The 21,290-nt window shown below is 33.9% G+C and overlaps 1 protein-coding gene across 1 annotated transcript; it reads left to right on the forward strand.

The window, feature by feature from the left end:
- Positions 1–1,350: 1,350 nt before the first annotated feature.
- Positions 1,351–20,041, forward strand: LOC118187914 (uncharacterized). The gene is made up of 3 exons (XM_085815853.1): positions 1,351–2,050; positions 3,759–3,907; positions 19,548–20,041. The coding sequence occupies exons 1-3, from the start codon at positions 1,395–1,397 to the stop codon at positions 19,679–19,681; spliced, it is 939 nt and encodes a 312-aa protein (XP_085671979.1). The 5' UTR covers positions 1,351–1,394; the 3' UTR covers positions 19,682–20,041.
- Positions 20,042–21,290: the final 1,249 nt, after the last annotated feature.

A 21,290-nucleotide genomic window follows, 5' to 3' on the forward strand; every position in this document is an offset into this window, starting at 1 on the left:
ATAAATATTTGTATACTATACATTTGAAATGCTGCTTCATTTATTTGTTACGTGTTCATTACAATTCGAAATGCTCTTACAGTTGTGTCCTTTAGGAAAAGATTTTACTTTACGAAATAGGAACTAATTCACATGTTGCTAAAATTAGCAATTAAATCGATAATTAATAAAACAAACATTTTTTTCAATCAAAATCTTGCCAATAATTAAGTTACACGAAAGAACAACAAAACTTCTTTGCCCATTACAGTCTTTCGTTTTGTGTCATGCGGTGACTTCTTTTCAGAAATTGTGTCTGTTGATTCTTTATAAAAATATACCATACTGTCTTTTCTTTTAAAGAAGTTAATTTTCTACTAATTAAAAAAAGGTCACGGAATTTCCTTTTATTCAAAGACTAAAAACTAAGTTTCTCTGGCTGAGGCTAAGTTTCTCTTACTAATGCAGAAATTTTTGATTTCATCTCTGAGTTAATAAATCAAATGGACTTTCGTTGATAGCAACTCTTTATTTAAAAAAATTGGTATTACTGTCTACCATTTGAATCAAATGCTTACTGCTTTCCATTTTTCATTCTTTGAATCTGTAACAACAGGTATCTTCTCTTCAAGTTTAAAAAAAATCATTTAATCTCCTTTTCGTTAGAAATCTAGATTTAAAAGAAAAAGTGTTGTTACGTTCGTTGTTAATCATTCTTTTGTAAATTCACTGGGACTAGTTGATAAACTTTAAGTAATAAAATGTATACAGGCCTATACACACAGGGCGTTACCCAAAACTTTTACTATAAACTAGTAACTGATATTGTTTTGGTTTGTAAGTTACGACCTGTTTTTGTTATTTTAAACATGATTTTCACCAAATCTTTTACTTATTCGTATACTACCATTCTCGTAAAATGTAAAATGCGTTTTATCCTGTTTTGAATTCCTTGAATATATAGATGGTTGCTTTAATGCAGCGATTGTTCAGAAGTTAGTATCACTTGCTTCTCAGTAAAGATCTAGTATATTTACAGACGAATTCTTCTCACTTCTAAACATATGATCTACTCCCATATCACACTTTTCAAGGGATGAGAGCATGATGTAAATGAATTTAACTCCTTTAATGATAACTACTGCTAGAAATACTTCGAAGTACATTTTAAAAAATAGCATTTCAAACAGCTTTCTCTTTTCCCAAGAAATACTGACGTAGCTTATCGATCATTTTAAGCTAATTACTTATGATAAAAAATTGTATAATAAAGAAAGCCTTGGTATTTCTTACTTTATCACAAATGTACTTCCCCGATGCTTAGATAAAGCGATGAATAAGTGCCAGCCGGCTAGTTTTCCAACATTAATTCTCACAGTGAAGGCGCGATTTTAAGCGTGCAGTGTTTGAGAAAAATGCCGTCAATGCAAGTGACTTATTTTTTTGCGCTGTTCCTCGCCTTAGCTTCTTGCGAACCTAAAGCGTGTCCAGATCTAGAAGATGTGGCACCTTGCACCTGTAAACGATCAGCATATGGTCTCCACGCCATATGCGCCAACTTTAATTCCAGTTCTCATCTCGTGAAAGCCTTCAGAATAATACGGAACTACCGTATCAGTAGAGTTCTTCTCCATGGCTTATACATCCCTGATATATTGCCGAATGAGGTGTTCTATGGCATGCATATCAAAGAACTGAATATTCGAAATTCCAAGTTGAAATTCTTACAACCGGCTTTTACAGGTTTGGAAAACACTCTGCACACCTTGTCTCTGAAGAATTCTACGATCACAAGCAACAATGGTTTTGCTTTGGCGCGCCTTACCAAGCTTGAAAATTTAAATATCCGATCATTTCACTTAATAAAGGTCAGAGATACATTGGTGAGTGAAAATGTACCTAATATTCAATTTCTTACCTTAGATGAAAATAATATTAAAGAAATTGAAAATCACGCATTTTCAAGGCTTTCACATTTGAAAGCAATATCCTTAGCTAGCAACCAAATCGGAACTGTTCAAAGGTCAATGTTCCCACATCCAGCTATGCATCTTACAAAGATTGATCTAAGGTAAAAAGAAAAAAAAATTAATTATTCAAGACTTTAAAATATTGCTTATTGATTTTTTGCATAATAAAATGTCTCTGAAACTCCGACGCGTGACACAAGAAAACAGATTCATTGAAATCAAATTGTGAAAGGAAAGACAGCCATTTTCGATTATTCCAAAATTGAAAATTTAAATTCATCAATCGTTTGGCAATGTAAGTGGCAGGAATGAAACTTTTAGTTCATGATAAAGAATAAGTAATAATCTAAAATATCCGAAAAGTCTTTTTTAACTTTTTATTGAGTTAACATTGAATACCATCAAGAAGCAATTATTTCTAACGTAACTTATAATCTTAAAATAATGAGTTTGGATATGTGCTTGTATGCATTGGATAGAGCTCATTCTAAAAGACTAAGAGTTATGATATTTGATGTAGATTTTTTTTCAAATATACGTCAACGTGCATAGGACCAAGATTTTCAAAATTCGGATTAGATTATTTTGAATTAAAATGGTTTGAAATGACGATTAATAAAATGTTCTTTTATGAACTGTTAGATTCACTTTCGCTTAAAGAGAGAACTAATTATTATAGCTCTTTTCGTTTTACAATCGGATATATTTTGAATGAAATTTATTGCTAATTCGTTATGTAATTTTTAAGCTTTCTGAGAATTTTTCGTATTTAAATTACCGATATTTTAAATAAGAGTTCTCTAGAGTTGTTTCATCTCTATAAAGATCACATGATTTACATTGGAAACCGAACATTGTAAAGTTATGTACTTTGTACCAACACTTAATAGAAGAAATGATTTCTTTTCCGAGTTGTGATAGATTTTTTATTTATTTTTTTATCATATATTATTATTTTATTATTACTTTTCTTATTTCTATGAAATCTACAAGTGCATCATGTGTTTTCTAAATATTGTTTTCTTTTCTCCTGCGTGATGAGCGAGTATTCTGCCAATGTGAAATGAGTTATGGAATATTTACGATTGCTGAAGTTGATAATAATGCCTAAGTGCTAATTAATTACATATTTAAACTTCATAATGCATGTAATTAAATAGTAGGAAGCTAGTTGTACAGTTACGTTACATGTATTATGCAGTTTAAATATAAAGTTTAAATTAGAGCTTGATACATCTTATTAGTACCAATATCAAGGCAACATTTATCTTGGTTAAAGTTTACAATTGGCTGACCCTTGTTTTTTTGGCTATTCTTTTTGGACGCCAAGATCGGCGCCAGGAAGGCACAATTTGAAGATGGTCGCTACACAAAACCAAAATAAGAAGTCAAAAAATTTCACAATCTCTGTGTCCATGTGCATATTGATCTATTTTCACTTAAAAAACACCAGAGAATTGCACAAACTAGGCATCGCGCACTGCCTTAACTTTGTCCATGTACATATCAATATATTTTCATTTAAAAAAATCAGGAAGCTAAAACAAAGTTAAAACTATCATGGTAACCAGAAAGGAGGTTTCATTGCCAAAAGTCGTCGCTAATCGAAGGGGCACCCAATTTTACACTAGAGCCTTTATTTTAACTACGTTCCTAAAAAAATGCTAAAATGTTCGAAGAGCAAATAAAGAGATAGTCAAAATAAGCACAATATGAGCATAAGCTTACAGATAGTGTCTATCCCGTAAAGATTATAAATTAAATAAGAAATCATTATAATTTTTTTTTTTTTTTTTTGGTTATTTTTAGCATGAATTTGATCGAACAGTTACCGCCTGACATTTTCGTCGACATGCCTTCCTTAAAAGAAATCATACTTAATGGAAACAAACTTCAAACCCTTTCAGAAACTACTTGGAAGTCAGTTTGGGAAAATTTGCAGTTTGTTTTCCTGATTGGTAAGTATTTATTCGCTAATAGTCTCACTCTGTATTAGACTTTAATACGGAGTGAGTTATTGAGTTTAACTTAGCATAAAATTGAAGTTATTGAGCACTGTTTAATTCTAGAAATTTGTTTACATGTTCGGTAAAACAGCAAATTAAGCATTACTAATTCAGAAGTCAAACAACAAAAATCAGCGTTAATTTACAAAATTTTCACAGGACTAGTTTCGATGGTTTTACCGAACCATCATCTTCAGCTGCAAAACCGCAAATGAACAAGATAGGAAATAATGTTTAGATAAGATAAGAAAGCCTGGACAAGAATAAGCAAGTGGCGCCATCTGTTGGCGAAACCAGAACTAAAACATAATTTCTCTAAAAGCCGAAGGCAAATTTGGATTGGAATTAGGATCGTTAACTATAACAGAAAGATTTTTATGAATGTGAAATGCCTCTAGAAAATCCAGTTCTCCAATGGAAGATGTTTTTTGAATAATTTTGGCAGCAGAAAAATTGAAAGTGTGATTTTCGGACCAACAATGTTGAGCAACAGAAGACTTCTGTGTTTCCTTTTTTCCTTTTTTCTAACATATGCCTCATGTTCTTTGACGCGAAATTTTAAGGCTCTCTTAGTTTGGCCAATGTAAATTAAACCGCATTGGCAAGGAATCCTATAAATACCCCAGGAATTCATATCCGGAATGGGGTCCTTGAGTATAGAAGTTGGAATTTTATTGATGGGAGAGTAAACAACCCGAAAGTTAAATTTCTGCAAAATATGTGCAACTTTATAGCTAATTGATGGAAAGAAGGGAATGACAACAGAATTTTTATAGACAACAGAATTTTTATAATCTCCTAAAATAAGAGTGTGGCTTTTAGTGTGTTGAGATGTTTTTAACTGCTTGATTAATAATGTTGGGTGAAAAGCCCCTGTCAATAGCTATTGCTTTTAAATAATTTAGTTCTTCATCAAGGGCTAGTTTGGAGGAGCAAACTTGAAGAGCACGGAAAACATAGAAATAAAATGAAGCTAACTTTTGTTTAGTCGGATGACATGATTTAAAGTGTGGTGAAAGGCAAACCGATGAAGGTTTACGGTAAACTGTAGTAATGAAGTTGGATGTGTTACGTGTGACCAGAATGTCGAGAAACGGAAGAGAATTGCAAGTCTCAAGTTCAAAAGTGAACTGAATAGCAGGATCAATAGAATTCATTGTTGAAAGAACTCTATTTAAATCATCTTTATTACCTTCAAACAGGGTAAAAGTATCGTCTACGTAGCGGAACCATGCCGGGAAGTTTAAAGTTTCAAACAATTTTGATTCATAATAATGCATGTAGATATCAGCCAGGATGGGACTGAGGGGGCTTCCCATGGCTAATCCCTCAGTTTGCTTGTAATATTTATTTTGGAAAACAAAATGTGTTTGTTTCAAACAGAGTTGAGTGAGAGAAATTAGCTCATCAATTTCGATGCAAGAGAAATGAAATTCGCGAAGTCTGGTTTCTAGACATCTTAATGCCCCCTCCACTGGGACATTGGTGAATAATGATTTTACATCAAAAGAAACCATGAGTAAATTACGAGGAGAAATGTTTTTAACCTTTTTTACAAACTCTATTGAATTTTTTATGGTGTAAATGTTATTGTCTAATAGAGTGGAATATCTAGAAACTAAATATTTAGCTAATGGATACGAGGCAGTACCTAAATTTGATACAATATGGCGGAAAGGAATACCACTTTTATGAATTTTGGGAAGAGCATATAATCTGGCACAATTCGCAACAGATGGGATAAGCGAATGTTTTAAGTTGCTTGAAATGATTTGCGAAGATTTGATCGCAGTTTTTATTTTGGATAAGTCCGAAGGTGAAGGATCTTTAGGGATCGGATTATATGGTCCTTCGTTTAAGAGTTATTGACACCATCGATGTAAGTGTTCTTATCCATGACGACTATCTGGCCACCTTTGTCGGCCTTTGAAATGACAATATCCGGGTTAGAATGAATCTCGCGCATTGTAGCTCTTTCTCTCGCAGTTAGATTTGGTTTCAAAGGTTTATTATTGAATTTCACATTATGAGCGATAAGATGCCTAATCATTTCTTTCTGTGAATCTGAAACTTTACTGAACTTGAAAGCTTTTTCGATAGGAGCCAAAATCTTTGGAATCGAGGGTTTACAGGTTTGTGAGAAGTTAAAATTATATTTTAGAATTCTCTCTTGTTCTTCTGAAAGACTAACATTAGAAATATTAACTATTGGCTTGATGTTTACAATGGGAAGATTTTTTGAACTACTTGAACTGGAAGACTGTAAAAGAAGTTTTTCGAATTTAACTGCAAGGGTGTTTTTATGATGGTTAACTGCATTCTCCGTTCTAGACCAAGACTTTTGTTCAAGGGCAGTGAATTTTGGATATGTTTTAGCGAGTTCCAGATGAAGCTTATAGAGTTCATGTTCAATTTTGGACAATTGTTGACGTGTATCCCTTATCACGGACCGAAGTAAGGTAAGTTTGCAATTTAACAGAATTCTTGAAACGCGAATCGAAGGTTTTTGATTAGATTTGATTTGAATAAAATTGGGGATCAATTTTTTACATTTACATTTAAGTAAAAAGTCAAGATGATTCAGGAATTTTTGCCGTTTCAGGCGTAATTTAGTGAAACGATTAACGGATGAAGGCATGATAAACAATGCAGAAAATCAAACTAAATTAACTGAGCAATAATAAAGTACACACAAAATAGCAGAAAAATCCCTCACTAAAATGAATAGAAAACAAAATGTTTGTAAGCAAAATGCATGAAATCAGACAAGCAAAGCACAATATCCAAATGTACAAAACATAAACATAACTTGAAAATTGCAAAAATGTACTCACCGAAACTCCTACAATCACAAAATGGCGGCCACACCACGTGCAAAAAAGAAAGCAAAATGTAAGCCTGTTTGGGGCTTCTATAATTAAGACACAATAACACGCCGAATAAATACTAATTCAGAAGTCAAACAACAAAAATCAGCGTTAATTTACAAAATTTTCACAGGACTAGTTTGGATGGTTTTACCGAACCATCATCTTCAGCTGCAAAACCGCAAATGAACAAGATAGGAAATAATGTTTAGATAAGATAAGAAAGCCTGGACAAGAATAAGAAAGTGGCGCCATCTGTTGGCGAAACCAGAACTAAAACATAATTTCTCTAAAAGCCGAAGGCAAATTTGGATTGGAATTAGGATCGTTAACTAGAACAGAAAGATTTTTATGAATGTGAAATGCCTCTAGAAAATCCAGTTCTCCAATGGAAGATGTTTTTTGAATAATTTTGGCAGCAGAAAAATTGAAAGTGTGATTTTCGGACCAACACTTTCGCACAACAACAAAAACTTCTTTTACAGTCTCCCAATTCAAGTAGTTCAAAAAATCTTCCCATTGTAAACATCAAGCCAATAGTTAATATTTCTAATGTTAGTCTTTCAGAAGAACAAGAGAGAATTCTAAAATATAATTTTAACTTCTCACAAACCTGTAAACCCTCGATTCCAAAGATTTTGGCTCCTATCGAAAAAGCTTTCAAGTTCAGTAAAGTTTCAGATTCACAGAAAGAAATGATTAGGCATCTTATCGCTCATAATGTGAAATTCAATAATAAACCTTTGAAACCAAATCTAACTGCGAGAGAAAGAGCTACAATGCGCGAGATTCATTCTAACCCGGATATTGTCATTTCAAAGGCCGACAAAGGTGGCCAGATAGTCGTCATGGATAAGAACACTTACATCGATGGTGTCACTAAACTCTTAAACGAAGGACCATATAATCCGATCCCTAAAGATCCTTCACCTTCGGACTTATCCAAAATAAAAACTGTGATCAAATCTTCGCAAATCATTTCAAGCAACTTAAAACATTCGCTTATCCCATCTGTTGCGAATTGTGCCAGATTATATGCTCTTCCCAAAATTCATAAAAGTGGTATTTTTTTCCGCCCTATTGTATCAAATTTAGGTACTGCCTCGTATCCATTAGCTAAATATTTAGTTTCTAGATTTTCCACTCTATTAGACAATAACATTTACACCATAAAAATTCAATAGAGTTTGTAAAAAAGGTTAAAAACATTTCTCCTCGTAATTTACTCATGGTTTCTTTTGATGTAAAATCATTATTCACCAATGTCCCAGTGGAGGGTGCATTAAGATGTCTAGAAACCAGACTTCGCAAATTTCATTTCTCTTGCATCGAAATTGATGAGCTAATTTCTCTCACTCTGTTTGAAACAAACACATTTTGTTTTCCAAAATAAATATTACAAGCAAACTGAGGGATTAGCCATGGGAAGCCCCCTCAGTCCCATCCTGGCTGATATCTACATGCATTATTATGAATCAAAATTGTTTGAAACTTTAAACTTCCCGGCATGGTTCCGCTACGTAGACGATACTTTTACCCTGTTTGAAGGTAATAAAGATGATTTAAATAGAGTTCTTTCAACAATGAATTCTATTGATCCTGCTATTCAGTTCACTTTTGAACTTGAGACTTGCAATTCTCTTCCGTTTCTCGACATTCTGGTCACACGTAACACATCCAACTTCATTACTACAGTTTACCGTAAACCTTCATCGGTTTGCCTTCCACCACACTTTAAATCATGTCATCCGACTAAACAAAAGTTAGCTTCATTTTATTTCTATGTTTTCCGTGCTCTTCAAGTTTGCTCCTCCAAACTAGCCCTTGATGAAGAACTAAATTATTTAAAAGCAATAGCTATTGACAGGGGCTTTTCACCCAACATTATTAATCAAGCAGTTAAAAAATTCTCATCTCAACACACTAAAAGCCACACTCTTATTTTAGGAGATTATAAAAATTCTGTTGTCTATAAAAATTCTGTTGTCATTCCCTTCTTTCCATCAATTAGCTATAAAGTTGCACATATTTTGCAGAAATTCAACTTTCGGGTTGTTTACTCTCCCATGAATAAAATTCCAACTTCTATACTCAAGGACCCCATTCTGGATATGAATTCCTGGGGTATTTATAGGATTCCTTGCCAATGCGGTTTAATTTACATTGGCCAAACTAAGAGAGCCTTAAAATTTCGCGTCAAAGAACATGAGGCATATGTTAGAAAAAAGGAAAAAAGGAAACACAGAAGTCTTCTGTTGCTCAACATTGTTGGTCCGAAAATCACACTTTCAATTTTTCTGCTGCCAAAATTATTCAAAAAACATCTTCCATTGAAGAACTGGATTTTCTAGAGGCATTTCACATTCATAAAAATCTTTCTGTTCTAGTTAACGATCCTAATTCCAATCCAAATTTGCCTTCGGCTTTTAGAGAAATTATGTTTTAGTTCTGGTTTCGCCAACAGATGGCGCCACTTGCTTATTCTTGTCCAGGCTTTCTTATCTTATCTAAACATTATTTCGTATCTTGTTCATTTGCGGTTTTGCAGCTGAAGATGATGGTTCGGTAAAACCATCGAAACTAGTCCTGTGAAAATTTTGTAAATTAACGCTGATTTTTGTTGTTTGACTTCTGAATTAGTATTTATTCGGCGTGTTATTGTGTTTTAAATTAAGCATTATTTTTCCTTCTTATTATTACATCTTATTCTTACAAAGTACATTTTTTTAAATTTATTGAAACTATTCTATTTATATTTTTCATAAAAATTTCTGTACGAAAGTTTTAAAATTTTATTATCTTCTTTGCATTCTAAGACTGCTATTAATTTTATTCATGGAATTTTCTTTACATTGTTAAAAATTAACGCTTGATTTGGGATTAAAGTTAACTGAAAAACTGCAAATGCTGGTGTGTAAAAGGTGGAAGTAATGCATAAAAGAATTCATAGAGAGCAATAAAATTAATTAAGTTCCAATATGGTCATAAAGGAAAATTAAATTCCATTATGGGGCCATTTATAAGAATGGACCGCATAAAAGTGTATATGTTGTGTAAAGGAAAATAGTAGGTGTAAAAACACAAAATAAGCAATATTTGAAATTCTTTAATAATTTTTAAAGTTTTGAAACTTTAAAAATTAATGAACATTTCATATTGATATGCAAATGCAGCCACAATTATACATACCTAGGTTCGAATTACATAATGATAAATTTAAATTTCCTTACTTGATTGTAGTATACAGAAACATATTATTAAAATTCGTATATTCTTAGTTATATAACTTCATTGTTTTATAATGGCCATGTGTTATTTCAAATGATGTGGTGTGATTTCAGACATCAGAAAAGCTTTTTTACAGATATCTCTAAATGAAATAGATCGAGATGTTTTACGATTTCTTTGGTACGATGATGATGGTAGAATGAAGACATTTCGTCACACCCGTGTGACATTTGGCATTACTTGTAGTCCATTTTTGCTAATGGCGGTTATTGACCATCATTTATCCAAAGAATAGAGGAAAGAAAAATATTCTGAAGAGCTTCTTAAAAAATTACAAGATAGTTTTTATGCCGATAATTGCGTAACTAGTGTACAAAATAATGCCGAACTAGAAATATTCATCGAATCTGCAACTAATGTAATGAAAGAAGGAATGTTTGATCTCAGAGGATGGGAAAGTTCTGGCATTCCTGCATTTTCAGAAATTAAAGCATCACCGGTATTAGGACTGATTTGGGACAAAGATTTAGATACCTTAGAAATAGACACCGAATTTTTTTAATTTGATGAAAGAGAAAAGGTAACTAAAAGGAAAATACTTTCACTAGTTAGTCGAGTATTTCATCCCATAGGTTTCCTTGCACCTGTTATGATTCAGCCTAAGATTTTGCTGCAGGCCGCTTGGAAGAGTAAAGAATCATGGGATGAGGAAGTGAATGATGAAATAAAGAAAAAAAAATTTAAATGGGGAACACAACTGAAATACTGCAAAAATATAAAACTTCCAAGATGGTTAGGTGTGATGAAGGAATCCAATTTAAGTATCCATACATTTGTCGATGCCAGTAAGACAGATTATGCGGCATGCATTTTCTTAAGAAGTGAATCCAGTATGGGTTCAGTGACTTTTCAATTACTTCAATACCGGAGTGTTATCAAAGAATGCTTAACATGTAAAAGGTAAAAGGTAAAACATCTTGAGGTGCCTTTTCCGCCTTTTCCAAAAGACCGAAGAGAAGCAGCAGAGGTTTTTCAAGTATCGGTTGTAGATATAGCTGGACCTCTGTTGACTAAATCTAAACAAAAGGTGTGGATAGAGCTTTTTACTTGCGCCGTATTTAGAGCTGTCCATCATGAGCTAATACCTTCACTGAGTACCAATGACTTCATCCAAGCTATGCGTAGGTTTATAGCCAGAAGAGGACGAATTTCTATGATGTATTCAGACAATGGTACTAATTTTACAGGACTAAACAACGCTCTGAACCAATTAGATTGGACTACAATTGAATTTAGAGTCAACAAAATTCGTTGGAAGTTTAACCCACCCTCCTCTCCATGGTGGGGAGGCTTCTGGGAACGCTTGATTGGGATTTTGAAAGATCTTTTAAGAAAAAATCTTGGACGCTCCTGTTTGTCTTGCGAGGAATTGCAGACTCTCGTCTGTGAATGCGAATCTATCATGAACAGTAGACCGTTAACTTACATATCCGAGGAACAAGATCTGAAGACGTTGACCCCTCAATGTTTCTTCAGGACATTCCATTAAATGATGTTCCTGACTTGGATCAAATTGAAAAAAATAATATTGTTTTGAGATGGAGGCATATTCAAAACGTTCGTGAAAATCTAAAACAAAGGTATAAAAGGGAGTATCTGGGTTTCCTTCGTTCTTCAGTTAACAAAAGAGAAGATAAAATACATGTAGGGGACATAGTGTTAATTGGTACAGATTATAAAAAAAAGGCTCCATTGGCTGCTAGGGAGAGTACTGGAATTCTTTCCAAGAAAAGATGGAATCATCAGACTTGTGAAACTACGAACTGAAAAGGGAAACATATTAAGACCAATACAACGACTGTACCCTTTGGAATTGACACCAAACTACGAGCAAGTCGTATCGGAACCTCAGAAGGTTTCGGAAGTCGTAGCTGAAATTCCTAAGCTTAATACTGACTCTAATGAAACTGTTCGTGTGTCTCGCTCAGGACGAAAAATAAGACCAGTTAAAAGACTGGATTTATAAACTTCTAAACAAACTTTTGAACTTTCTGTGTTTAAACTCTAAAATATTGATTTCAATTTGTATTCTAATATTTTGAAATATTTCTATTATTATTTGTACGTTATTGTTATCTGAAATTGTATGTATGTATTATAATGATGTTACTGTTTCGAGTTTGTATCCCCAAACTCAAGGTGGGGAGAATGTCGCGCCACGATCAAACTGCATGAGAGGTAAGTTTCTCTGTTACGGAATGGCAACGAGAGAGATTGTTGTTCAAAAAGATGGATGAACGCATTCCGTTGTAATGATCATTTTTGTGGATGTTGCGTATTGTAAAATGAACCTATTACACTGTGCTAAATAGTATTAAAATGCTATGTATTAAAAGATCTTTCATCTGATCTAAATTTTAACAAACCACTCATTATTTTCTCTTAAACTCACAATGTTCACGACATTATACTTAAAGTGTACTTATAACTGCGATGAGTGACGTTAAATTATGCTGAAGAACTTAACAGTATTACATTAATTTTTTTTTAAATAGACAGCGTGTCGTTCTAAACATTCATACAAATAGCAACACCTGAGTTCACCCGAAAGAATATTTTTTTATAGATAAGACTTGAAGTTCAAAATTAAAAACAGCCGAAATAAGCTTTTAGTACACCTAAGAAAAATTATATGTTTTAATTTTTACTTAGCAAGCAAAAAAATTAGACCCAAAGATTAAAGATATTTCTGTAAGGAGTCACACGTTTTCCTGTTCCCACAGAATTTTTGGTCACACGTTGAAATTGAAAAATCAGTTAAAAATTCGGGAATTTATAGATCAGCTATTTTTTGTTCAGAAGCCCAATAGACACTCTCTTATTATTGTAAAAGACACTTATTACTGCCTCCTGCACACTTGTTATTGTAAAACAAATGTTCCTCTAACATTGTAGAGACATTAGGTAATTGGAAGCAGGAGAGATGAAAATGAGCAACGCTCTCGCCGGGAATTGAACCAAGACCTCTGGAATACGCGCCCAGAGTGCAGACCACTACAGTGCGCTAGAGACCGAACACCACGAAGGCACCCTAAAAAGGCGGGAGAAATACCTTATGTAGTCCCCCTTTTAAAGGGCGACAGGGGTTTAGAGGACCCAATCGCCAAATCCTGGGAGTGGAGAATCATCATCCAAAACCCTTTTAGTTCGGGCGCCACTGTCACGGACCTCTGGAATACGCGCGCAGCGTGCTGAAGGAGGGAGAAATACCTTATAACATAAATGCCAAAATGATGTTCCTTTTTTCCCCCGACGTTTATTTCTGCGAATCCTAACAACCATGGAAAAGTTTTAATAAGTTAGATGTATAACATAAGTAATAAAGCAAAAATGAATGCTTATATTATTAACTTAATTTTCAGTCTTTGTATAATTTTTCTGGTGTAATTGGTATAATCTACCAAATTACCGTAAGATTACCCCTAACAATTATACTAATTTTTTACTTCTTATAAATGTATCTCCTGTATTAGTTAAGTGCAAATACGTAAATATATAGTACTTTTAAATTTATATCTTATATATGTTTCTTAGCAATGTAGATTTTAATGGATTTTATCAGATTTTCAAGAGTAGTAATAACAAGTAGATGTTTTAGCTTTCGCTTCCACTTTCTATTTGGTGTTGTATGTTGCAGAATATTTACATTGATACTCATATATTTTTATGTAGACAGATGTGTGTGCGTGAATGCACATTTTTGTAATAAAATAATAAAAAGAAATCATTATCTATACATTAAGTAAACCACTTTACGTTATGGCATAAAAGTTTTAAAAGACATATTTAATGTGATACAGGGAGATTCAATTAAGCGAGTACAAACTTCAGGGATAGTTAGGTTGCTGAGAGCCGATTCGTAAATACATCGCAATATAGGTGTGACCGATGCATTAATAATAGTGTTTTCCAGACTCAGTTGTCAGCCATAAAAAGCAGCGACTGAAATAGCCGATCTCAAAAATCTCAATGTGGTGTGGTGTGGTGTGGTGTATTTAATTATGGCAAAGCACACTAGGGCTATCTGCCTAAGAGGAGGGATGCCTTTCGTGGAGGACTTTCTAAGGGAAACTGGCTCGTATACACGTTACACAGGGGGAAAACCACGAAAACACCCATGCAGCCAGCCCGTTCGCGGGATTCGAACCTCGGACCGAACTACCAGTGTTCAGCGACTTTACCGCTCGGCCGCTGGTGGGCCTCCAGAAAACTCAATGAATTTATCATAAAATCTGATTCTCAATCAGCTATTTTAGCGATTCAGAATACCTCGCATTCTTCTCCTCTGGTTTCCGACATAAATTCTGGCCCACCAGCGGCCGAGCAGTAAAATCGCTGAACACTGGTAGTTCGGTCCAAGGTTCGAATCCCGCGAACGGCTGCATGGGCGTTTTCGTGGTTTTCCCCATGTGTAACGTGTATACGAGCCATTTTCCCTTAGAAAGTCCTCCACGAAGGCATCCCTCCTCTTAAGCAGATAGCCCTCGAGGCTTTGCCATAATCACACACACGTACCGACATACATTCTCTTCTTGAAATTCCAAACTACAATATTCACACTTCATGGATCAAAGGATATAAGTGCCATTTTGGTAATGATCAGTCAGATAAATTAGCCAAAGAGCTATTAATCGAGATGGTATTGAAATTACTCTTCAATGGCCTTGTTCAAATTTGAAAATTAAACTGAAACAACTTGCTTTAAAATATTAGCAAGATTTTGTGGAATAATCCTTGAATTGGCAGATGCACATATTACTTGATCTCTAATGTAAGCTTCGCATCTCTGTACTCGAATCCTTCATTAAATTACTATATAACAGAACACGAACACTTCCCCACACATTTCGACCCAAGAAATATAGTGAACTTTGACGTTTGTATACGTGGGGAACAGCGAACGTCTGATCATTATACTTTCCCTCGCCCCTTAGCTGAGGACAATCACATAAAATCACAAAAAAATAATTTTTTGACATTCCGAAGGTTTCTAATCAAAGGCAAACATCAGTCTACGAAGTTTCAAAAAATTATGTAACGACTCTTTTCTTACGGCCTAACTCTTAGTGAAGTATGTATAAGTTTCTCATGCTCATATTATGAACTTTTAAATTCCTATGAATATGTTCAAAAGGATTCCACTTGTGAACTTTATAAACTGTAATAACCTGCTTCAGCATACCATTTTAAACTCTTTTTCTTTAAATTGTGTTGGTTTCCGGCCAAAATTATTTTCTGTATTCCCAATTTTTGCATTCTCAAATCCTGAGTTCTCAAATTCTTACTCACAGTGTTTTTCTTTTATGTTATTCTTAAACGATTTGACCCGTAGACACTTCTTTAGTATTGTTACGTTTTTCTCTTCACGTACGTACGGTACGGGTTCATGCGGATTTGGAGTGAATAAAGACGACAGCACTTGATTGAATATCGAAACACGCTTTATTGGCCAGTATTATTCAGTATTATTCAAAATTACGTTTGCAGTCGTCGAAATACTATAAATACGCTGAAACGATCAGCGAAACAGCTTTCAGGTTATCAGGCTATCACGGTGAAGACAGCTTCACTGCAAAGCACCAGAGTACAACTTGCGACTCTGCTTGGTCATTCCCGGAACTTCACATACTCTCGAGACTCTCCACTCGCGATGCACTCGACGATACACTATAGCACAGCTCCCAACTCCTCGGTTCCGTCGTTCCCGGACCTCTACACACTCTTTCGACGATGCACTAACCGCGATACACTACGAGCCTCTTTCGGTGCACTCGATGACCAACTCGGCACTCACTGACTGACTATCAACTCGATGAACACACTCTTTCGACGATGCACTAACCGCGATACACTACGAGACTCTTTCGGTGCACTCGATGACCAACTCGGCACTCACTGACTGACTATCAACTCGATGAACTCCGCACGGACTAGCTCACTCTCCGCATACCATCAGGTTTTATATAGCTTTTGGCTTGTGTTCGAGAAACAATCTGGGCTAAACCGGTAAGAATTCGTACCAGAAGGTTCTCCATCCGTCTATGACATATCGCCGATTTTGTCGCCAAATGGGCGAATTCTCGCCAAATAAGGCCTTCTCTTGCCATTTTCTGGCAACCATAAACCTGCTTTGCGGGGAAGCTATCTTACCGCGCCTGTATATTTCGTAACATTATTATTATTACAGTTCGTTATAACATTGTGTTCCGAATACTTATTTGTCTAATTATGTTTGTCTGTTATATTTTCACATCAAAACAGATATTCTAACTTTAATTTGGAAATTTAAAAATTTTAGTTCTAACTTTTAAATTGTATTGAAAATATATTGTAATCTCTTATGTTCTAAATTATTATTTTTAATAAATACTGAATGCGGTGGGATGGCACGATGTACCATAATATGTAAACTCTAGATGCTTCATTTGGTCAATTCTTCAACATTTCTTCATAAACAATTATAAAGCGTGTTTAGGATTAGTTGGTACGGGATAACGTTACCGATTGATCCATGGTTCATCGCTAGTGTCCCCCATACTTTTACCTGCTAAAAGCATTCAAACTTTCTTTTATTTCTTATGTTCTTTTCTCTGAACACATGCACATAAGTGATGCGTTTCCATCCCTAATTTCTTTGCGAATCCGAATCGTCTTTGAGTAAATTACCCCAGCCTAAAATTTGTACACACTTAAGCGAATTACCCTGTATACATCATATGTAACAAAAGCAAAGAACAATAGGTAAATTATAATTGTATTATCCTTAATATAAATTTGACAATCAAATATCTCTATATTTAAACTTATTAGAAGTCAATAAAAGCCTGCTTTTTTTCTTTTATTATTTTGCATTTGAGTACTTTTAGATCCTTTTTTTAGTTACTATAGAGCATTTCGTATAAAAATTGTCTTAAATAGTTTGCCTAAATTTTACGTATCTGTCTTAGAAATCTGCTCTTAAAAAATGTAAGCAATTTAAGATTGCTTTCACGATTGCTTGCTTAAAACATTCAGAAAGAAGAATGTTTTGAAAATGCAACTTATATTTATTGCAAGATCATTCATTCCTGGTGATAGATCAATTTTAACAAGATTTGAGGAAAGTTTTACTATGCAACGTTAAGTGCACCATGTAGTTCTCTTTCCTAAGATATCTAATATATTGTTCAATTTTGATGCACACACACATAATGTGTGAAAAATGAAAATACTGGTACAATTTACATTTAACTCTTAAATTACGAGGGAATTAGAAAACACCAATGTGTTTCTCAGTTCCAAACCTTATTTTGCATCCTCCAAAGACTAAAAAAGGCTTACATATGACCAAAAACTTATCGATTAGCATTAAATTTATGCTTATTTTGCACGTTTATTTATATTGTATACTATATCTGCACGGTAACGTAAGCAAGAGAAAAGAAAAAACATATCAAGAGAGGAAAAACACATCAGAAGTAGTATAATAAATTTAAGGTTATCACCAAGTTGCCAGTTTGCAGGATAAATCGAGTATCTGAGTAACTTAATGCGGATTGTTTGTCACTTGTTACTACGGGCAGAAAAAAAAAATGAAGCGATAATATGATTTGTTACTTTTATTTACAAAAATAAACATTCACGCATTGAAATCAGCAGAAATGTGATTATTTTAATACAAAACAGTGAATACGATCAAAACCGTAGTCTAGATTGTATTCTATTTAAGATACAATTCCTTTTCTTTTCGTGTTTGTCTCTAATTTTTTGGAGTTAATTTCAGCTTAGTTGAGTGCTTTCATGCGAAATATTCTGTGTTATTTAATATTTTTATTATTATGCTATACACGAGAAAAATCAATCGGAGATAGAGGAAGATCTCCCTTAATTGTAGTACTCGATCTTTTGGATAGACCAATGGTTCCCAACCCTATGCTCGCGGGTACCCTGACCCCCACCGATCATTTAATGTATGTCTGCCGCCTCACAATAAACAAGTTTTAGTTTTCAAAAAAATTCTATGTGAAAATTTTCTCATTTTTAATGGAATAGAATTTGCGCCCAACACAGATACCAGCACCAAGGGAAACGCGACCGATCCGTTTTTTTTATGTGTATGTATCTCTATCCAACTATAAATTTATCTTGAAAACGTAAATAGTGCCAGCTGTCCAACAGATATTCTAGAATGTTCACTTTAGGGACAAAAAGCTAGAGGACCTCTAGGATAGATGAACTATTCAGGCATAAATCTCTTCCGCAGCAGGCGTTTTAAACAGATGCTCACAAGTCCGGATCTTACAAACAATAGGAGATGGTTACAAAATTGCTAAAACAGAAATTACAGCAAAATTTGAATAAAATTGCTGAAACAGTAAAGGCATATTATAATTCATCTTATACAGATATCTTTTATTTTTACTTTGTTTGCATTTGTCTCACTGCTAATGATACGAAATGAAATCTTCCCGTATACATTTTTTTAACTTGGTAAATGTAAATTATTTATAATACATTTATATTTATTCTAGTAGTAATGAAATGCAGTTGATGAAAAAATGCGTTACTTTCAACATTAAATTTTATGCGCTCATGACATACGTATCTAGCACTTGCACATGTGTACATCATATGTAATTAAAGAAAAGAAAAATATGGGAAACGTACCCAACATTCGGACCCAAAAATTTTAAAAGCTTGTTATTCTTCTGCTAATTTGTTCAAACTGCTGTGAATATTTGGAACTTTCCACAAATGCACTCGTACAGCTCTTTTCAGTAAGATAGAACACAATCAGTAGTTACCACTTTAAACTATTAAGGAAGTTAAACACAACGCAATGCAAAAGCGTCTAAACAGCGAAGATGGCAGGAAGGTCTTAATACTCCGAAGTCAACTCTGAACTGAAAAACTGAGAGCTGATGTTTTCTCGTGTCTTATGTAGCTTTACCCCAGTCCCTGGGAAATCTCTAGCATCTTCCATTTCTCGAAATTTGTGGGAGGCATATATGGTTAAAGTGTCTTATCAGGGCCTTATTATGTTCATATGTTACGTAGTTTCGCTCATGGTTATGCATTTACGCTCTTGGGACCACACGAAAAATGTGGCCAAATAGTCGCCACTTATGATTCTCACCAGGTTTGGCGGCAAAACGCAGTCGCCTAAACTGTCATCAGCTTGGCGATATCTTGCCAATTTAGCAAGATACCCATTTAATTCAATGTTAAATAGACTTGCCCATGTAACCTTATTTTTCCGGCAAAGCTTCCCTTTTTCCAGCATTTCATGTTACCTTATAATACAAAAGATACTACAATTTCCAATATAATTTTACCAAGATATTTACATATTATGCACAATTCGGAGCAATATTTTTAAATGAAAACTAAAATATGAAATGCCTTTTCCTGTTATTACATAGCTGATTTGTAAAATAATACATATGTTTTTATTTCAGACAATCAAATAGTGTGCGACAATGAGTTAAATTGGCTGAAGACACTTCGCCGAGTTTATGATTTAAAAGGTAATTGTGCTGCGCCTAAGGAAATGGCAGGGAAATCTATTGCCGACGTCTACTATGAGACGTAGAATCGATAATGTCGAAAGTAGATCATTCCAGACTCAACTGAGCTTTGTTATTTGTTTACTGTTTTCCTCTAAAAGTGTTATATTAATACTTTGATTTCTAATGCTGTTCCAGTAGCTGTTTATGGTCTATATCCTTAGTTGTTACGCTCTGTTTTATTCGAAGTTGTTTTATTTAGTAGTTGTTTAACCACCAGTTATTTATTTTATGAAGAAATGATTAAAACGCGCATGATATAAACACAAAACACAGCATGTTAGTTTCTGGTTATGTAACATAAAGCCTGTCAACTCAATTGCATGCAATTAAATATTCTTGATAAATTTTCAATAGTGTATGTATTCATATTGCTCGATATTAAACATCTTTATTCTATTTTATGGTGTGCTAAATAACTTCAAGAAATACCTTAACTAGACATTTAAAGGTCATAAATTTAAAACATTCACAAATTGTCTGGCGTATCATAAATTTGTATCTGCACGTGGCAGATGTTGGTGCAGTAAATGCAGTCACATTCTTTCACAATAGCATTATAAGGGAAGAATACGAACAACGTATGCTAAGTTCCATCTGTTGAGCTCTAAACACATGGTATCTATTCAACCAGCATAATCCAGTCCAACAATATTGGTAAAAATGTTGTTTCGAGAAAAAAAAAAATTATTAAAAACTATTTAAAATATCTCAATAGAAAATCCTCTATCACCGAAACAAACAATGCCAGACTCAAAACGTTATCTAAAAAAAAACTAATGAAAAGGAAACACATTCATTTAAATAACGAAAGAGTTCGAAAATTCGATACAATTTTATGCCAGTTAAGTAGATTTCATTCTTTCCTAGGAATTCTCTGAATTCTATTCATTCTATATCGCAGTTACCAGTCACTTCTGTATTTTTCATTTTACCAGCGCTGTGCTTGTACGTCCTCGTTAATAGCATACACATTTTTTCTGGACGTATTCGATGAACAAGCAGTTTGAATAATCGTAATTAGGGGTTCTTGAAGCTGAGGAGCCTTCCTTTCTAAACTGGTGGAGCATTTACAGTTTTCTTATTGTCTGTATTTGACATAGTATTGCGGAGTGTGGGTGGACGTTATCTACAATTGAAAGTATTTCGTTGCACTTTGCTTTTCAAGTGACATTTACCACGTTGCAGTAACTGATTTTTAATGTTCGTGTTTTATTTTATTTTCAAGTTGATTGTACGTGTAATGCTGAAGTATTTATACTGTACGAGAAACTATTTTTGGATTACAAATTCTAGTATAGTAATTTCTATACTGCAAAAGCTAACCAAAATTTAAAAAAAAAAACTAAATATTTAAGAAATATAGATATTTCTAATATTCATATGGAGATATTCAAATCCACTCACAATGTTAATGTAGTCGTTACTCGATCAAGACACTTCTTTTCTATGTAAACTGCTATGGATCCCTTATTTTCAAAAATTTCTTTAATACTAGAAATGTTCTTCTGCTCATTTATGATGCAAATTTCTACCACAAATTTCATTTGGTTTCTTCTGACGTCGAGATGGGGATTTATTAATGTGTAAAGGCCGTAACATTTTAAACCACCAAAACAACAATTTTAGCATAAT

The sequence above is a fragment of the Stegodyphus dumicola genome, chromosome 1, assembly GCF_044657685.1.
Source record: "Stegodyphus dumicola isolate Sdum_Otavi_A_Nest chromosome 1, ASM4465768v1".
Taxonomy (NCBI): Eukaryota; Metazoa; Arthropoda; class Arachnida; order Araneae; family Eresidae; genus Stegodyphus; species Stegodyphus dumicola.